This window comes from Temnothorax curvispinosus, unplaced genomic scaffold (genome assembly GCF_003070985.1).
Source record: "Temnothorax curvispinosus isolate PA1 unplaced genomic scaffold, ASM307098v1 QBEX01008582.1, whole genome shotgun sequence".
NCBI classification, from domain to species: domain Eukaryota; kingdom Metazoa; phylum Arthropoda; class Insecta; order Hymenoptera; family Formicidae; genus Temnothorax; species Temnothorax curvispinosus.
In genome coordinates, this window is record NW_020218362.1 from 48,409 (window position 1) to 65,844 (window position 17,436).

A 17,436-nucleotide genomic window follows, 5' to 3' on the forward strand; every position below is an offset into this window, starting at 1 on the left:
ATATATATATATATATATATATATACAATATATATATATATGTATCGCTTCTTCGCAGTATCTTCCCATATTATTTCCGCTTCACTTCCGCTGCGAGGCACATATCATAATATCATGCACACGCTCAGATAGCGAGAATATTTGATATTTTGTTTAATATACGCAAGTGCGTCATACATCGAAAAACATTACATATAGTTCCACTCATGTTCTTTTCTTTTTTTTTTTTGTTCGATCCGTCTTCGCACCTTTATGATAATGTCTAGCAATGGCGCGCGCATTTCACAGCAAATTATATATTCGGGTTACATTCGTGACGATAACGATGCAAAACTCTGCACTAACAGTACTGAGTTAAACTAACGCGTTAAACTAAGAACGAACGCAGATTGACCGAAAAATATAGAAGCGTGTGAGCCGAATGTTGCGTTATTGATCCGAATGCGAAGGAGGAATCATTGAGTTTTCGACGGTGGTCGAGTAGTGCGGCTCCGCCGTCGGAGGCGTATCGTCACGCGAAGAACTTGTCACATGAGACGTGGCAGGTGTCGCCGGCTGAGATTGAGTCGTGGGCGGCGTATATATCAGCCGATAGCCAGCTGGCAAAAAGAAACCGCCGTGAGGTGTGCAGCTGAAAGTCTGAAAATTCGGTAGCGGCTGGCCCTCGTGATACTGTATGTAGGCGCTTGTCGCGCCGGGTATCGATAAGGGCGCGGGCGCGGATAACGGTCCAGTTGTCGACGGGATATTCGTTCCTTCTGATAATATAGGAGCGAATTGGTACTGCGTCGGATTTCCAACCGCCGTGCTGTGCGTCGTATCAATACTCTCGGATATATCATTCGAGCAGTTATTACTTTGCTGAGAAACTACACTTTGCATATTTTCAGAAGGCACTACTGGAATTGGAATAACATAAGCATGCGGTATTCCAGCCGATGCCTGCTGCGGTTGAAGCTGCAGTGGAGTCTGCTTCAATTTCTGCATGGCCAGCCGTAAAGTCTCATCCGTGTCAGGATAGTTGTTCGGCCCTTTCTGCAGGGGAGTCTGCGGCGCTGTACCAAACATCAGATAGTCCTCCATTCCTGGAATTCTAGGTCCTGTCAAATAACAAAATGACACATCAATTACAATATGCATTGTACAAATAAGAATACGTGTATACATAATAAATGATTTTAACGAAATTAATTGCTGACCGGAAATATTTGTTGCAACCGTATGGTAAAGCAACGGATGATGCTGATGATGAAGCGCGCTTGCTTGTTGCTGTATAAGCAATTGTAGTTGTTGTTGTTGGAAACGTTCCAACTCTTCCCTGTGTCTTCTTTGCAATGTTTCTAGTTCCGAAGTTTGTCTGTATATAATAAAAATTGTTCTATATTTTTTAAAAAGTAAGCAAATCGTGAATTAATATCTATAATTTATTTTTATCTTCCTAGCTTTTGATATTTTAGATGTATCTTTGCATACGTTCTGTTAAATAAAAGAATAAATTTAAATGTCACGATATAAATATTTTTACCTTTTTATAAGTAATTGGTATTCTTCACTCGGTGTAAGAGCTACAAATCTCTCTTCTTTTTCAGGCTGTAATATCAGATAATAAATTATTACCATCTGATTGCGTTATTTTTATTATAATTAATTAATTTCATAATTCTTATATTTTTATTTGACAATAATAATAAAGCTATAAAACTTACTTCAATATTTGAAATATTAGTACCATGAATTGCCTGTACAGTTGGCGGAACAGAATTCTCTCGACTATGAAGTATTTGTGCAGATACACCTATAATTAGTAAATATGTGTCACATATCTCTATACACAAAGAGGTTCATATATATTTATTATTATATTTATTTAGCTTTTGCTAAATATTTAGTTTTTGCTAAATTTTCGTCGTTTAAATAAAATCTCTTACCATGTAGATCATCTGTATGATGAGAAAGAATATTTTGCCGTTCTAAAATTTTTAATTCTTCCGTTTGTTGTAATTGAGATCTTGCAGCATCAACAACCTGTTGTTGATTAATAGCAACATTGCCATGAGTAGGCGGACCCGCAACTTTAGAAACCACAAATCTTGATATTTTTCTAATAGGCTGAGTAGGATTCGCCTTCTGTAAAATTAATGTTCCAACATTATTTAAAAAAGCAGACGTATTATAAAATAATTTCTGTCATAACTTTGCTATATTTTAGAAAGCTAAAAGTGTGACACCAAACGCAAAACATTGCAGAAAATAGACATTACCTCATTAGTAGCGTCTTGGAGTTCTGCCTGAATTGGAGTATTGGTACCAGACCGTGGTGTCACGATATTAGGAGTGACAGTAGCCACAGGTACCACTGACACTGGCTGGGCAGTCGTCAACAAATTTTGCACAGATTGTTGCGTTTGTACGGATGTAGGCGGTGTTAATGGCTGATTCGGAGCTGCTGAGAAAACCGATCCTCTGTGATGAATCTTAGCCAATTCCTGCTCCAATTCTTGTAAACGGGATCCCGGTCTTTGAGCTCGCATCTTTACATTTTCTTTGCTTGGGCTCATATTTTCGGACCCTGTAGGAGCTCCTGGTGTTGGACTGTCAAGGGAACATTCCACATTCTGAAAAGAAATTTTATACGGATACTTTTGGGACAACGAGAATCACCATTTGCGTATATCAAGTATAATACAACATAAAAAGACTTACAGTTTGTGAAAGTGCACCAGAACTGTCTTGCGTTATAGTGGAACCCTCGATAGTCGTGTCGGCTTGCGTATCGGTGAGAATAGTGGAGGAATGTATTGTTGTTTGAGGAGATAACGGACATGCGGCATTCGCAGACGAAACTGGCACGCCAATATTATATAGTTTCTGTTGCAAAGAATGCATATACGCGTCGTACCCTCCAACCACTTGATTATTATGAGGTGTGGCAGGATAGCTTATAGGTGGTGTACCAACGTTCAGCGATTCCGACGGCTGACTTGTCAATTGTACAAGTTTCTGATGTAAGTCAGCTATAGTTTGCGGTCCTGCACCACCTCCAACAGTCCCGACGCAGTTTATATCCGACATTTTGTCCAACGAATTCTGTTGACTGAGTTTGCGGTGTTGCTGTTGCTGCTGCTGTGATTGCGACAACTGTTGTTGCAGAATCGATGTAGAATCGATGGATTCAACAAGAGTGTGCTCAGGCGTCACATCGTGACTGGAATTCTCATTTTCGGATGTAAGTAACTGGCAATCGGAACTAGCACGGCGTATACTGAAATGATAAAGTAAACTTTAAAAAGACAAGTTATAAAGCGTTTCATATTTCGTGTCGTTTTTCTTCTGTATTGTTGCTATCGAATTGAATCGATAAATGTACATACCAATTTGAACTCGAAGATTCCAGATTCTCAATTTCCGAAGATTTGGCCAAATGTTGTTCCGGAAGCTTTAAATGTAAGTGTGATTGATCTAATATGGCGGGAGATTCGCTGTGTTGTTGGTCTTGCATGATCTGCTGATGCATTTGCGGCTGCAAAGGAATTTGTTGTAACTGCAATTGATTTGGCAGCGGCTGCAGCTGATTTGGTTGTACATGTCGTATCGGCTGCTGTAAAGGAGTTTGATTAGTCACGATCCAATTTCCTTGAGCGGTCGATTGAGTCGATACACTCTGAAGAATGGACTGCACCATCTGTGACTGCGCGTCAATCTGTTGAGGGATTGTTAACGGAACCGACTGTGGTATCGGCTGCACTTGATTCTGGTGAAGCACCTGCTGATTTTGAAACGCTTGCTGAAAGTTCTGCTGTCCCTGATATCCCTGATGCACAATCTGCCCTTGATAATTGTGTTGAATAGGCGGTTGAATTTGCAGTTGACTCGCCTCCGGTTGTATAGGCTGAAAATACTGCTCGGATTGCACAGGTTTGTAGTCAACTGATGCGGAAGCGGCAACGTTAGGAACAGCAGCTGGTTCGTGGTTGGTCAAAGGATGAGGCGTGGCAGATTTTGATTTCGGATTGGAAAGTATATTTGCTAAATTTTGCGCAAGATCTGGAAGCGTCGAGGACATCTCTTTCGTTTTAACGGGGACTTTAGGTGTGGAAATGTCTGCGGCAGCAACCGGATGTGCAGAAGCAGGTACCGGCATGGATGGAGGGATGGTTCCCGGAACATGTTGCACGTTTTGATGAGATTGAGTGGTTTCTATAGCGCTTTGCGGCAACGGCATTGTACCGGGGATGTCTTGCGAAACAACTTGTATGTGTTGCATATGTGTTACAGGTATATTAGTTGTGTTCACGCCTTGCCTCTTTTCCTCGGCTATGCCGGACGATTCCAAAATTTGAGAGTCTGTGGATACATTGGATGCTGTGGACAAACTCGACACTCTACGATTTCGATCGTCCATAAGCGTTGATTGCACCGGTTGCATATGGCCCGATAGCATCACATACTGCTGCGTCGGAGGCTGCATCTGTTGCGGAATGAATTGCTGCTGAACCACCGGACGCTGGACCTGCATCTGTTCCGCTTGTACGTGCATCTGCATTATGCCTTGCTGTATAGGAATTTGCTGCTGTGGTGGTTGCATTACAACATTGGGTTGTATCATCGGTTGATTTGGATACTGCGCCTGTGTTTGGACTATTCCATTCGAATGGAGCGGTTGAGGCTGCAACTCCTGCGATTTAACCGGCACAAAATGCTGCATACTAGCTGGAGGTATTTGTTGCGACGTTATCGTAGAACCCTGGACGATTATGGTATGCTGGTTCGACTGTCCGATAGTCGTGGTTTGTTGCACGTGTCCCGTTACTTGTTGCAGAGTTTGCATTTGAATAATGCTCTGCTGCAGTCCGATCGACTGTTGTCCCGGCTGTAAGATTTGTTGCGCGCTGTCTGTCTGTTCTATGGCATACGGAATATTCTGAACTATTGTTTCGTTATTGTTAGTTTGTTCGTGCGTCGTTGCACTCTGAATTTCTAAAACATTTGCCTCCGTGTGATTTATTTGTTCCTCATTTTTCAATATAAGCTCCGCGTTCGTAACAGGTGCAACAGATTGCGATGCTGACTGCGACATTGCGATATTTGTACGATCTATGCTTTCACCGGCAGAAGATTCCCCTTCAGGTGCGATATTTTTTTGTTCGGTCACAGGACTAACTAAGAAGCGAGAAACTTTGCGCATTGGCGTCGGTACCGTTAAAGTCGATATCTCTGCAGCAACGTCGGCCGCATTTATTTCTTTAATTATTCCAGATTCCTTTACATCTACTCCATCTTGCTGTTCTTGAGATTCTTTCGATGCTTCACTTGCATTACTTGCGCTCACTATTGTATCCTGTATTTGAGTCTGAGCATGCGTTGTAGTTGTTTGATAAGATTTAAAGGCCGAATTACTAGCATCATCCTGAATATTATGCTGTGCTTCCACAACTGTTTCCGCGGACGTTGCAGAAACGATAGTTTCTTGATTATCCGTCGGGTCACTCGGTATATTTGTAGGTGTTAAAGTGTCGGTATTTTGTGTAGATGTAGATGACCTCCTGGAAGCTTCGGCTGATGTATTTTCGGCACCGGCTTGACTATCAGGAGTCTGAGCGACTTGCTGCTTCTCCAAACTGGTATTGGCAATATGAGAAATAATCTGATCGATCGGCAACAATTTCGTTGGAGTAGAAGTATTTGAAGTTTCGTCTCTCTGAAATGAATAAAATATTCATTATTATTTCAAATACTTGGTAGTAAATAAATATATAATATAAACAATGACCCGTGTGTATATATCCAATATATTTAACAAACATATTAAAAATTCTGCATCATAAACTTCAAGATATATCTTATCAAATTTTCTTATTTAAAAAACGTATTTTAAAAACATTCATGAAGAAATAATTTTATAAAAATATCCATTGTAAGAACATCTCTTTGCTCTTTTATTTACACAATAGAAATAACAGTTTACCAAATTTTATTATAGTGCAATATTTAAAATATGATGCAAAATATGTTCTTATATGTACGAGAACATAACGATTATTGCAATATTTATAAAATGTTTCTAATCAAGACTGTCGTAAAATAATAGATTTTCATAAAATAAAAATACGTAGAATTATTTTTCAATATATAAATCAATACGTTCGATGAATACAGCACACAAAATAATATTATAATATGCATATACGTGATTGCTTTGTACATATACGTTTTACATATACTGTAATGATGTAAGATAATCTGCGAAAAAAAGTGTAAAAAATATGATGTAAATCAATCCCAAGAAAGTTCTGACATTTTCAAAAAATTTCCAAACACCCAAATCAATTTCCCGGTCATAGTTTCATCGAAATCACACGTCTAGTACTCGTTTCTTTCTGTGTTATGAAAGAAATCGGTGTGTTACCGTAAAAAACAAAAACTTTTTTAAATCTCGGAACTTTCTTAGATTTCTGCATACATAATGTGAACCTATAACAAGACAAAATTATAAATGGCCTAACAAGTGTCCGAGTCTGGGCATAATTGGTTGCAAGTGTAACAAAAATGAAATGCATAAGCGTCCACGAATATAACTCTGAAATGTGTAGGAGAAACAGGAGAAGGGACGGTGGGATCGATGAACTCACCGAACGGTGTCTACGGTGGACTTTGTACGACGATCGGTGGCTGCTTTGACGTGTTAGCGAGCCATGTCTCACCTGCTGCGTCCAAAACCATACACACCAATTATATGCATACCCTTGATTCTATATTGAAAATATATGTTCCACACAAAGTCCCCTATGCTATTTTAATATTACTGCCCTGGATTATAGTTCGATTTTAAATGGAAATGCAAATTGGTCCATTTGAGAAGAAAATGACCACATTACTTATGCGAATCATTGTCTTGGACGCATCTGTATGTTTAAAGAGCACATAAAATTTTCACGCGATGATAAAGAAAGTAATCGCGAAAATTTTACAAAATATGATGTAAATATCATTTACATCACACACACTGCATCTTTGGCGATGACATTAATGCCTAGCTTATTCTTTAATAGCTACAAAAGTTATACCTTAGCTGTATCGAGACTGTGGTCGCGATCCCTAGGACGTCGACTTGTAACCGGGCTTCCACCGGCAGATTGATCAGGTGGACCATGTGCTACCAAAGGTAGGGCTCGCGTAGGATCCAACCGCAATTGTTTGACAATGTCTTCAATTAATTCTACGAACGTCTCGCATTGAGATTGCGGCAATAGATTTTCAGCAACCTGGATACATTGAGAGAGAAGAAAAAGAAAAAATAATGTGAGACAAAAGGTAATATATAATTAAGTAAATGTCAAAATATAGATGTCAGATGTCAAAATATATCCTTACCAAATTATTGGCAATGTCTGTAGGTACCATATCGTCTCGATCAAATTTAAAGGTAACAGTCTTTTGTTTACTCGTATCTAACTGGCACTCGACAGTCATTGATTGTCCTTCGCCACTACTGACAGACAAGACTGTTAATTTAATGCCCGGCTTCTTACGTTTAGTTCCTGTACGTTTTATCCGGCTTCTCTCGGAAGCGGGAACGCTTTCGGAATTTTCTGGCGTGACTCTAAAAGATAAAATATTTAATTAAGTTTACAATTATTTTTACTCGTCTTTATTCCATCTTGTCTTACCCATCGTTTGACGCTACACTCTGCTGTGAAACGCCCGTTGTGACTGGAGCAGGTGTAGCAATTTGATCTTGCTGTAAATTAATTGGTAGATCTGGTGGCAGAGACAGCACTGAATCCATTGTATCTTGTTTTATCAGGGAAGACCTGTCAGTCGTGGGACATTGATCCGTATTCGAAAGAAAATGTTGATGTTGCTGCTGCAGATTAGTGGATGATTGCGCTGAGACGTTCGCTATATTGGGCGTTATCGAAATAGAATTGGGCATGACATTCGCGTTTTGCGAATACTGCATTTGCACGAGAATATTTTGTTGAGACTGAGGCTGTGGGCCGGTATTGCCGAGCAAAGCGGGCGCGCTTTGTATATTGGGGATCGTCGAGGTCGGGACATTTTGCATATGAGTCACAGCCGACGTATTATTGACACTTATGCCCGATGGTATAGATGTTTGAACTTGACCTGTCGATGGGATGTATTGCGACTGTGAGGATGCGGGCATCGCGCCCGCGGGTAAACTCGTGTGAGAGTAAATCTGCGTCGCAGTTTGAGTGGACGATAAAATTTCTACGTGACCAGAGGGATTAGTAGACGTGGTATATGTGTGAAATATTTGTTGCGGCATGGTTTGTTGATACAAAGAACCCGCTGATACGTATCCCGAGGAACCAGCGTTCTGCTGATAGTATTGCTGATTCTGAACAGACGGCGAACCAACGGTATGTTGTTGATGTAACTGCTGAACATGCTGAAGTTGCGATTGCGTCGCGTATTGCTGTTGCTGCGCGTGTTGTTGAAGCTGTTGATGCATTTGCTGCTGTTGCTGTTGGGACAACATCTGCATTTGAGGCTGCATTTGTTGCTGTATCTGATGAGGAATTTGTTGCGGAACACTCATCTGATTCAACTGTATATATTGCTGTTGCTGTAACTGCTGAACATGCTGCTGCTGCTGTTGTTGCATCTGCTGCGGCACCTGTGGAAATTGAGGTTGAGCCTGAACGTTTTGCGGAGTCGAACATTGTGGAGAATTCGCGTTCAAGCTCTGCGGAACATGTTGAGGATACTGTTGCTGTTGTTGCTGTTGATACTGCTGCTGTATTTGCTGTTGATATTGCATTTGTTGTGCTTGTTGGGACTGCACGACCGACGTTTGTTGTTGGATAATCGGTTGTTGCTGGACCAACTGAACCTGCTGCGCTTGTAAATTATGCTGTTGAGCTTGTTGACCGGTCGATTGTAGTTGCTGTTGTTGAATGGGCATTTGAGTTTGTTGCAATTGCATCGGGACTGGATTTTGCATTTGCATACTAATATTAGATTGAATTTGTTGTTGCTGTTGCTGTTGTTGCTGCTGCTGCTGCTGCTGCAATTGCATTTGTTGAAGAAGCAGTTGCTGCTGTAGCAAGTTCTCGGCGTTTGCAGCATTAGCTGCTGTGACTTCTGTGGCTGTGGCGGCAGTTTCCCTGTCCAAGCGTTCCTTCTCTTCTTTGGCTTTACGTTCCTCTCGTTCTCGCAATAGAGTGGTAATTTGCGATTTCAACATCTTAGCCACCGCTTTAGCATCTTCCTCTAATATCAGGCTAGATTTCGCCATTTCTAAAGCTACCTCTTCCGCGTTATCAGTCTGTATGTCAAAGTCAAATTGTATCGCCTCGTTTTCCTTGTGTTTGTTGCTGCGCTTCTTAGGATCCAGCACACGCAATCTAAACTCAACACGCGACTGCTCCATATCCGCAACCGCCGAATCTCGCGATACCATCTCTAATTTCAGTCCAACATCATCGGCGAAGAATTCGTGATTAAGTAAGTCCTTAACAAGCGGTCGTTCTTCTTTCTTCAGACGTATACACATTTCTATGATATCACGTACCTCTGGATTTTCAACTTTATCGTAGCTCTGTGGTTTAACACCCTGCGTAATATAAATTGCTATTCAGAATATCATATCATTCCTCTTCATTATATGTTAAATTATATTCATAAAATTTATAAAGATAATTATCCCTCGTACGTAAATATCGATATCATAGACAACTAGAATTGTTCTAATTGACATAAAAGGTTGAAGTTGTAATACATGCTTACCGATACTACGCGTTTGTATATTTGTGCTGGTCCTGTACATTCGGAATATGGATACTCGCTAGTAGCCATCTCGAGCATACACATTCCGAAGGCATAAACGTCGACTGACTCGTCATAATGCTCCTCGTACATTTCAGGCGCCATAAATTCCGGTGTACCGATAACGCTTTTTGCAAAACTACGATTCTTCAATGTTGCAAGACCTAAATCGCCAATTTTCACGCTTCCTGTTGTACCCGTGATAAAAATATTATCACATTTCAAATCACGATGAATAATGGGCGGTGACCTAGAGTGAAGGAAGCTCAGGCCTTTCAAGATTTGCCGACACCAAGATTTTACTACTTTAGGATTAATCTTCTTGAACCTCCTCAAATATCTGTTGTAATACAGCCAATTAAAAACATGTGCTACAATAACACTCTATAAACAATAAAGAACTTAACTCCATAAATAATAAAAAACTTACGTTTTCAATGTTCCCGATGTCATAAGTTCAGTGACTAGTACAATATATTTTCTACGAGTAAGTGTAACTTCCCAATAATCATAAAACCTTACAATATTCGGATGTTGTAATCCTTTTAACATTTCAGCCTCTTCCCTGAATCTCAATCTCTCTGTTTTATTCAATTTTTTCTCCTACGGAAAATAAGCGTTATTTTAATGTATTAACTAAAAAGATTTTCAAATTTTAATTAATATAAAATTTTTTATTCAAATACTTGTCTCACTTAATGGACATATTGTACATATTTAAAAGGATATCTTACCTGCAACTCGCACCAAGCTACAGCTACGCCAGTTTGAGTATCTAACCCGCGATAAACAGTCTTGAAACTGCCACGACCAATTTCCTCTTCAAATTTCAGAAATCTTCCATCCGGTGAAATACCGACGGCTTTCTCCTCATCATCGTCGTCCTCGACAGTCTGCACCTTAACTTTCATTAATAAATTTTGCACCTCTTCCATTGCCATTGTTTTTTGCGACAATTTTTCATCCGCCTTAAAGTTTTCGTCGAGTAATGGACCAATAAAACCTTCCACCGTTTCCTCCTGCGTAACTATATCCTTTTCAGGATGCTCTCTTATTTCTGTCTCGTCTCGCAAATTTTTATTCTGCACCTCTCCCATCTCGGTGTCTAACGGCGGAACTTTGCCTAATTTACTTAACGATTCATGAAGCGCCTGTGCTGCTACTATGTCGCTGATGCTGGTGCCATCGTCATCGTATATCGTAACTCTTTCCTCCTCCACCTCTTTCTCTACATCCACCGTCTTGGTGTCGGCATCCGTTATCTCTTCCAATACCTTTGATGTTACAAACCTCGAACTTTTAATTACCTCTTCGCTTAAACCTGTGTTACTTTTGACCCTCGATATCTTCTCCTTCTTATCGCTACTTACGGTATTCAAAGGTTCTGTGGTCTCTTTATCTGCACCATTATCACCACTATCCGTGTACCCTACGGATTCTCTACTTTTTGCTTGTTTACCTTCACTATTATCGTTTGTGGAATTCATTTCTATCTCTGTCGATATCATAGTATCATTTACATCTTTTTCTATGTTAGTTGATTCGACGTCTTTACTACTATGATGTTCAATCATTTTCTCTCCAGAATTTGTATTTTTATGTTTCAGAACTTTTTGGTCGTTATTACTAATTGATCTGGCGCCGAGAGTAGAGCTCAACAATGATTTTTGCTTATCATTTGTAATACTTTCCTGATTAACCGCATGAAATTCGTGTACTACAGATGGTTTTATTGGCATAACATTTCTTTGTTCGAACTCATTTAAAATCACGTGTTGCACATCTGCAGCGTTCCTTGATGAATCGGTACGTTCTGCAAGAATATCACGTGCCACATTTGCTTCCTCATCTTTGCTGAATTTTGCTGATTTTACTTTACTAATTGGTGTAGAAGGTGTAGAACTAGACCCTATACATATATATATAAAATATATAATAAAATTTCAATAGATTTATCTCTTAGATATCATACAATTTTATTTTAATCTTGAAAATTTTACCTGGTGTGGCAAACGCATTCTCCGTTGCTGCGATTGCTTCTTCAGCATCACTGAAACTACGATCATTTTCATGATCTAAGGATGATGAATTCACACTTTGGGTGGATGATCGATCAGAGATACGCAAGGCAGATAGTACTTTCTTTTTAGAAGATGGTGAACTGGTCGACAGACCGTTGCTAGTTATAGATAAAGAATCAGTACTCTGATCGTGTCGCTGTGCTCGAATTTGCTTTTTGGAAATACTAGCCGAACGACTTATATTGGATAATACCTGCACAAAACACAAAATGACATTAAATCACAATGACAATTTGAAGTATATGACAGTGATATTTCTTAATCGTGTTATACAATGAATGTTTGAACGTTTCCGTGTTAATTTAGCACATGCAATTTAACTAACCTTCCTATCACCTGTAGTGTTGGCACTAGGACCTGCCTGCGCGACAATAGCTAGCTTTCTTTGGCGTTTGTGATTGTGTGCGTGGATCCTTTGGGTCGTTACAACTGCGCAAGGGCCTCCGCTTTCCTGAGAGGCTAAGTGGCCCACTGCCAAACTAATGCCACTTTGGCTGCCAGTGCCTCCACTGGCCACCAGCTTGGGACATAAACTAGACAAGCCTCCGCCAGTTCCACCTGAAGAACGTTGCCTATTTGTCTCATACCTGAAATTCCACGAAGATAATTTTATATTGAACAAACCAGACAGAATCGATTTTATTTCACACAAGTATTTCATATAGGACAAAAAATACCAATTTCAATCTAATTTTTTCGACATTTGTTTTACTAAGATCTTAGGAAAAAAATATAAATTAATTCAAAGGTCAAAACATATAATAAGTAACATAAATGTTTAAATTAATGAGAAGCTTGTTTCCAGGAAATTTAATTTTTTTAATTGTAGAATAAAAAAAAGCGTTTACACACATACACACACACACATATACATATATGTAACATCAGACATTAAATGACATCTATATGAAATGTCATACTTTTCCTATCAGAATTTTAGGTGATTTATTCAATCACGTCTTATTTATTTAAACACACATACATGCACATATACACACAAAATTCTTCAAAAGAAAGTATAACTCTATATGGATGAGTCATCTAATATCTGTGTGAATCTCTTTTTTTAAGAATATCTTTTTTTTTTTTACAGAAAAATTTTGAAAAGCAAAGAGTTGCAGAATACAGAAAAATCATATTTGTTATTTCTAAATCTGCTATATATACATGTGTATATAATATATATTTCTATATTGCGTAGTTAGTAATATATTTATTAATATAAACTACTTATTTGTATAAAGCATTTTTGTCACATTGGTGCACAACAAGCTTATTATGTAATTATAATTAAGTATACTCTCGATTATTGAAACAGAAGAGTTTAATTCAATTGCAGAATAATAGCATTAAAAATATTAATTTAGATGTAAATTAAATAAATTAGCTTTTAATTTACATTTTTTTAATTTTATCATTGATATCTTTACATCATCAATATTCATATTATTCATTCTACTCGTTACATCTAAAAAATAAATTTTGTAATTCATTGCAAATGTACTACATCAAACAAAGAAAAAGCAATTTAGAGATTACCCAGTGTTCATAACATATGTATGTACATACAAGATTAATATCCACTCTTCCCCTTGAATCATCAAGAGTCTACTATAGTAACAAAGTTACATAAATGCGCAATTAATAATAGAATTTTGTAAAGCAGAATACTTAGAAAAATTAAACAGAAATTTATCATAATTAGTTAGAAAAGAGATTTATAGATTACAATTGAAAAAAAATAGTTTATAAATGAATAATAAAGTGTAACAAATGACAATGTAAGAAGCATGATTTTTGATACAGACATCATTATACCTGTCCTGCCTGCTGTGGCCAGATGAGAAGAATCCACGCACTGTGTTTTCTATAGCTGCTCTCTTTTTAGTCTCCCTATTTTTTTCTCTGTGCCCCCCAGATCCAGTGCTCACCTGATGATCCTGACGAGTACCTTTATCACTCTACAATGATAAAAAAAATATAAAGAAATTATTCAAAATTATAACTGTATTTCTCATATTAAATAATTACGTGAACTTTTTAAATCTAATTTTTAATGACATGGAATCTATTTCAAGCAACATATCTTACATGTCGTAACATAATGTTTAAGAACGTAAAACTTATTTAGAATTTATCAGAATGTAAAAATGTAAACAATACAAAAATACACTATAAAAATATACATATGTAAAGATATACGTGTATACCGTAAAAATCTTACCTTTAAACCAAGAAGCTTTATGTTTAAATTGGAGTTTGTACTTGTTGGGACAGGACTTAGGTCACACCGAAGCCGTCTGTGTGATTTTTCAACTACCGAGGGATCTTCGTCTATGTTCAATTGACTTCCAATCGAGAAAGCATGCGATTGCGTTAATATAATATCGTCTGTACTGTGCTTACAGTTGTTGCTCACTGAACTCACTGTCTTGCTGTCATTGTAGCATCTCGGCATTGCACATAACCAACTTTATTTAAGATCCTATTTCACAAAATTACTTTCCCTTTTCCCTTGCGCTTCTACACTCAGCTTCGCCCCGATGTAAAATTAATAAGATTCATATTATCGTCGCCTCCTCAATGTAACCGAATTAAAACTTTTCCAATCGTGACTATATATCTCTTAACGAGCAGTCTTTGTTATGAGATTTAAAATATCCGTATCTGTAACATTTTGGACTTGGGCTATGTATCCCGCCATACAATTTGCCGAGAGCTGGATAGCGAATTTCTAGTACCCGAGGAACTGAAAGGATCTGAAATCAGAGAACAATTTCGTCCAATTATTGCATGAAAATTCTATTATAAATTAACATTTTTATTTTATGATAACAACATAGATCCTAAGTTGTAATCATAGAAATCCGTGTAATAAATAAGTTTAATTTAATAAAAACTGACTTGTTAATAAAAAGTTGTAAATAAATATGTAACATTTAGGCTGCTGTCCAATATTCACTGCCAGTACTGAAAATCTATAGTATACGTGATGTAAACTATAGATTTTCAGTACCGACAGTGAATATTGGAATGCCCCAACAAATACTATTGTCTTAATTGCAGAGACCATTTTCATCTACAGTTTACTTCACGATACTTGGTGCATACTTGGAAAATATATATAAAAAATAGTTAACAAAAGTCAATACGAGTGCCGATGCTGAGTCAATTCACACAGGGATATGTCTCTAATTATCTCCATCTGACATCAAAACACATTTGTTAACCGCTCTAGTTACGAACATTACCCGTTTAGCAATAAATCAAGAGTGACGGAGGTACATGCACATAATAGACGCACGGACCCTAAACGGAGAATCGCCGCAAATCAATTTGCTATCAAACTATATCAATGGCATCAACGCGTCAATCAAGGGAACAGTCGGAGTCGTCGGAGACGTAGGAGCACGTCGGTGTTTTGATCGGTGAAAGATACACGCGCGCGAGCGTGTCGCAAACAAAGAGACACGCGGAGAGACACGTTTCTGCCGTTAAAGTCGCAGAATGTTGTCAAGTACCGTCAGTACCGTGGGGATACGCCGCTTGAAAAATATGACGATATATAGGGTGTCTCGACACGTACCAACACGCGCGCAGCGCGCACAGAGAGATGCACGGCACGGAGGCGTAGATACGCGCGTACATACGTGCGCGTGTCACACACCGACACAGTCCAACGGCGCGCGCGACCCGTTGACACGGGGGGCAAAGGAAGCCGCGTTTACACGGCGGTCGAGGGAGATCTCTCGCGCGCGCGCGCACACACATAACACACGCACACAGAGAGACTCGCAAATCAAACGACGCACACCCGTTCATTGCACACGCATGGCGAACGGCGAGGCGCACGGCGCACGGCGCACGGCGTACGGCGCACGGTGGCGTTAAAGCACCGCACGCGCGAGAAGAGACGGAGAAGATAATGTGCCATCTATCCCAAAAATATCGCTCGTCGCGCCACGTTTTGCGCGCATCGTATCGCAAATCGCGAGCGCGGCGGCGACGTGCCGTCGGCCGTCGGACGGGCGAGGTGGCGGCGAGGTGGCGCCGAGCCGAGCGCCGAGGCCGAGGCCGCGGCGCCCCGCGGCACGTCATGCGGCGCGCCGTTATTTTTGACTGATAATGTATCTCGCCAATGATGCCCGCGCGACGTATACATGTGACGCGGAGGTGCGAGAGAGAAAGAGCGGAGCCAGTACCTACTTCGGCCTCGGGTTTTCATGCGGGGAGAGAATCCGCGCTGAGAGCTCTCTCGTATTTTCGTTCCTACCGGACACGGGCCACGATCATTCCTGGCAACCCGCGCCCCGCGGTTGCGCCAGATTGCGCACAAACGTAACAGCACTCCGTTTAAATCCCTCAGCCAGCCGGTACTCACATTTGTGTTGCAGACACGTCGCCCCGACTACACCCAAATAACCACCATTTTTTTTTTCTCTTCCAGCACTGAACGCTACGCACTCTCACGGTGCTATGCGCAAAGCGGCAGTGTGCGCGCTAATCGACGTAGCTCGGCCCAGCTCGGCCGTCTGACCACTCTTGACTCTGCTGCCTGCCGTCTGGCGACCTGGCGACTGCCGACTGGCACCACTGGCGGCCCGACTCACCCGACTGCCCCGAGACGTGTCGTCGACTGTCGAGTCTCGCGCGCGCGATGCTAGGTGGTGCCGCTGCAGACCGTCTCGGCCATGGACGGCGAATCACGTAGACGCGACGGCGACTAGCGAAAGACAGCCCGTCCAATTCAAAATGGCCGCGTTCAGCAGACACAACTGTTGATTTCGTCTTATCAACACTCTGCGTTGCGTGGTTGGTTCTAAAAGTAAAAGCCACGCACGTTTGACTGCTACTCCGCGGCTTGGTCTGCTGAACGCGCCCAATGAGCGACTTTGATCAACAGAACAATCGCTAATCTTTTTTTCTCATATATATGCATCTTGCTTCTCTTAAGCCCCTTGCACAATGCTAGGCAACAGGCAATAGGAACAGGGAATAGAAATCAGAAATCATGTATAAATGCAGAATAAACAGTGACACAGGCAATAGACACAGAGTTTCCGTCACGTTGGAAATTCTGTGCCTATTGCCTGTTGCCAACCAATCACAGCATACGAATTTTTTAAATTGTAATTAACGATTTTTTTGTTATTTCCTGTTCCTATTGCCTATTGCCTAGCATTGTGCAAGGAGCTTTACGAGCAAGCTTAGGCTGAGTTTCCACTGAGCGCGTCACACGTCGCGTCATCACAAGTTAACCAATCAAAACATCCCATTTTGATACCGTCACAAGTAATGTAATAAAATGGGATGTTTTGATTGGTTAACTTGTGATGACGCGACGCGTGACGCGCTCAGTGGAAACTCACTTCCGAACAGCCCGAAGATGAAAACGACCAATGGCGTGGGCCGGACACCCGAGCGATATCGCGCACATGGAGACCCACCCGTTGACGCTAAGTCGCTAATGTCGCTATCTGTCGCTGTCGGACGATGGCGGTTTGCGGGTTTGATCGCCTCGCGACCACTCGCGACTCACGTTACTCCAAACTCCACGATTCAC

At 40.3% G+C, this 17,436-nt stretch overlaps 1 protein-coding gene across 10 annotated transcripts; it reads right to left on the bottom strand.

Annotated features, from left to right (window-relative positions):
- Positions 1-147: 147 nt before the first annotated feature.
- On the bottom strand, positions 148-16,510 carry LOC112457992 (serine/threonine-protein kinase WNK1). Of its 10 annotated transcripts, none has more exons than XM_025021352.1 (21): positions 16,255-16,510; positions 14,098-14,632; positions 13,692-13,834; positions 12,199-12,460; positions 11,793-12,066; positions 10,527-11,701; positions 10,223-10,395; positions 9,754-10,132; positions 7,668-9,580; positions 7,372-7,600; positions 7,065-7,262; positions 6,630-6,704; positions 3,680-5,698; positions 3,372-3,595; positions 2,704-3,262; positions 2,262-2,615; positions 1,929-2,127; positions 1,707-1,795; positions 1,526-1,590; positions 1,200-1,357; positions 148-1,100 (listed from the first exon to the last, which is right to left on the bottom strand). In XM_025021352.1, the coding sequence occupies exons 2-21, from the start codon at positions 14,329-14,331 to the stop codon at positions 430-432; spliced, it is 9,393 nt and encodes a 3,130-aa protein (XP_024877120.1). In that variant the 5' UTR covers positions 14,332-14,632; positions 16,255-16,510; the 3' UTR covers positions 148-429. The 10 variants fall into 10 exon arrangements, with proteins under 10 accessions (XP_024877120.1, XP_024877119.1, XP_024877122.1 ...); XM_025021351.1 differs by having other exon boundaries at positions 3,372-3,598; XM_025021354.1 differs by having other exon boundaries at positions 3,372-5,698; positions 14,098-14,221; positions 14,302-14,632; positions 16,255-16,509.
- Between the last annotated feature and the right edge of the window lie 926 nt (positions 16,511-17,436).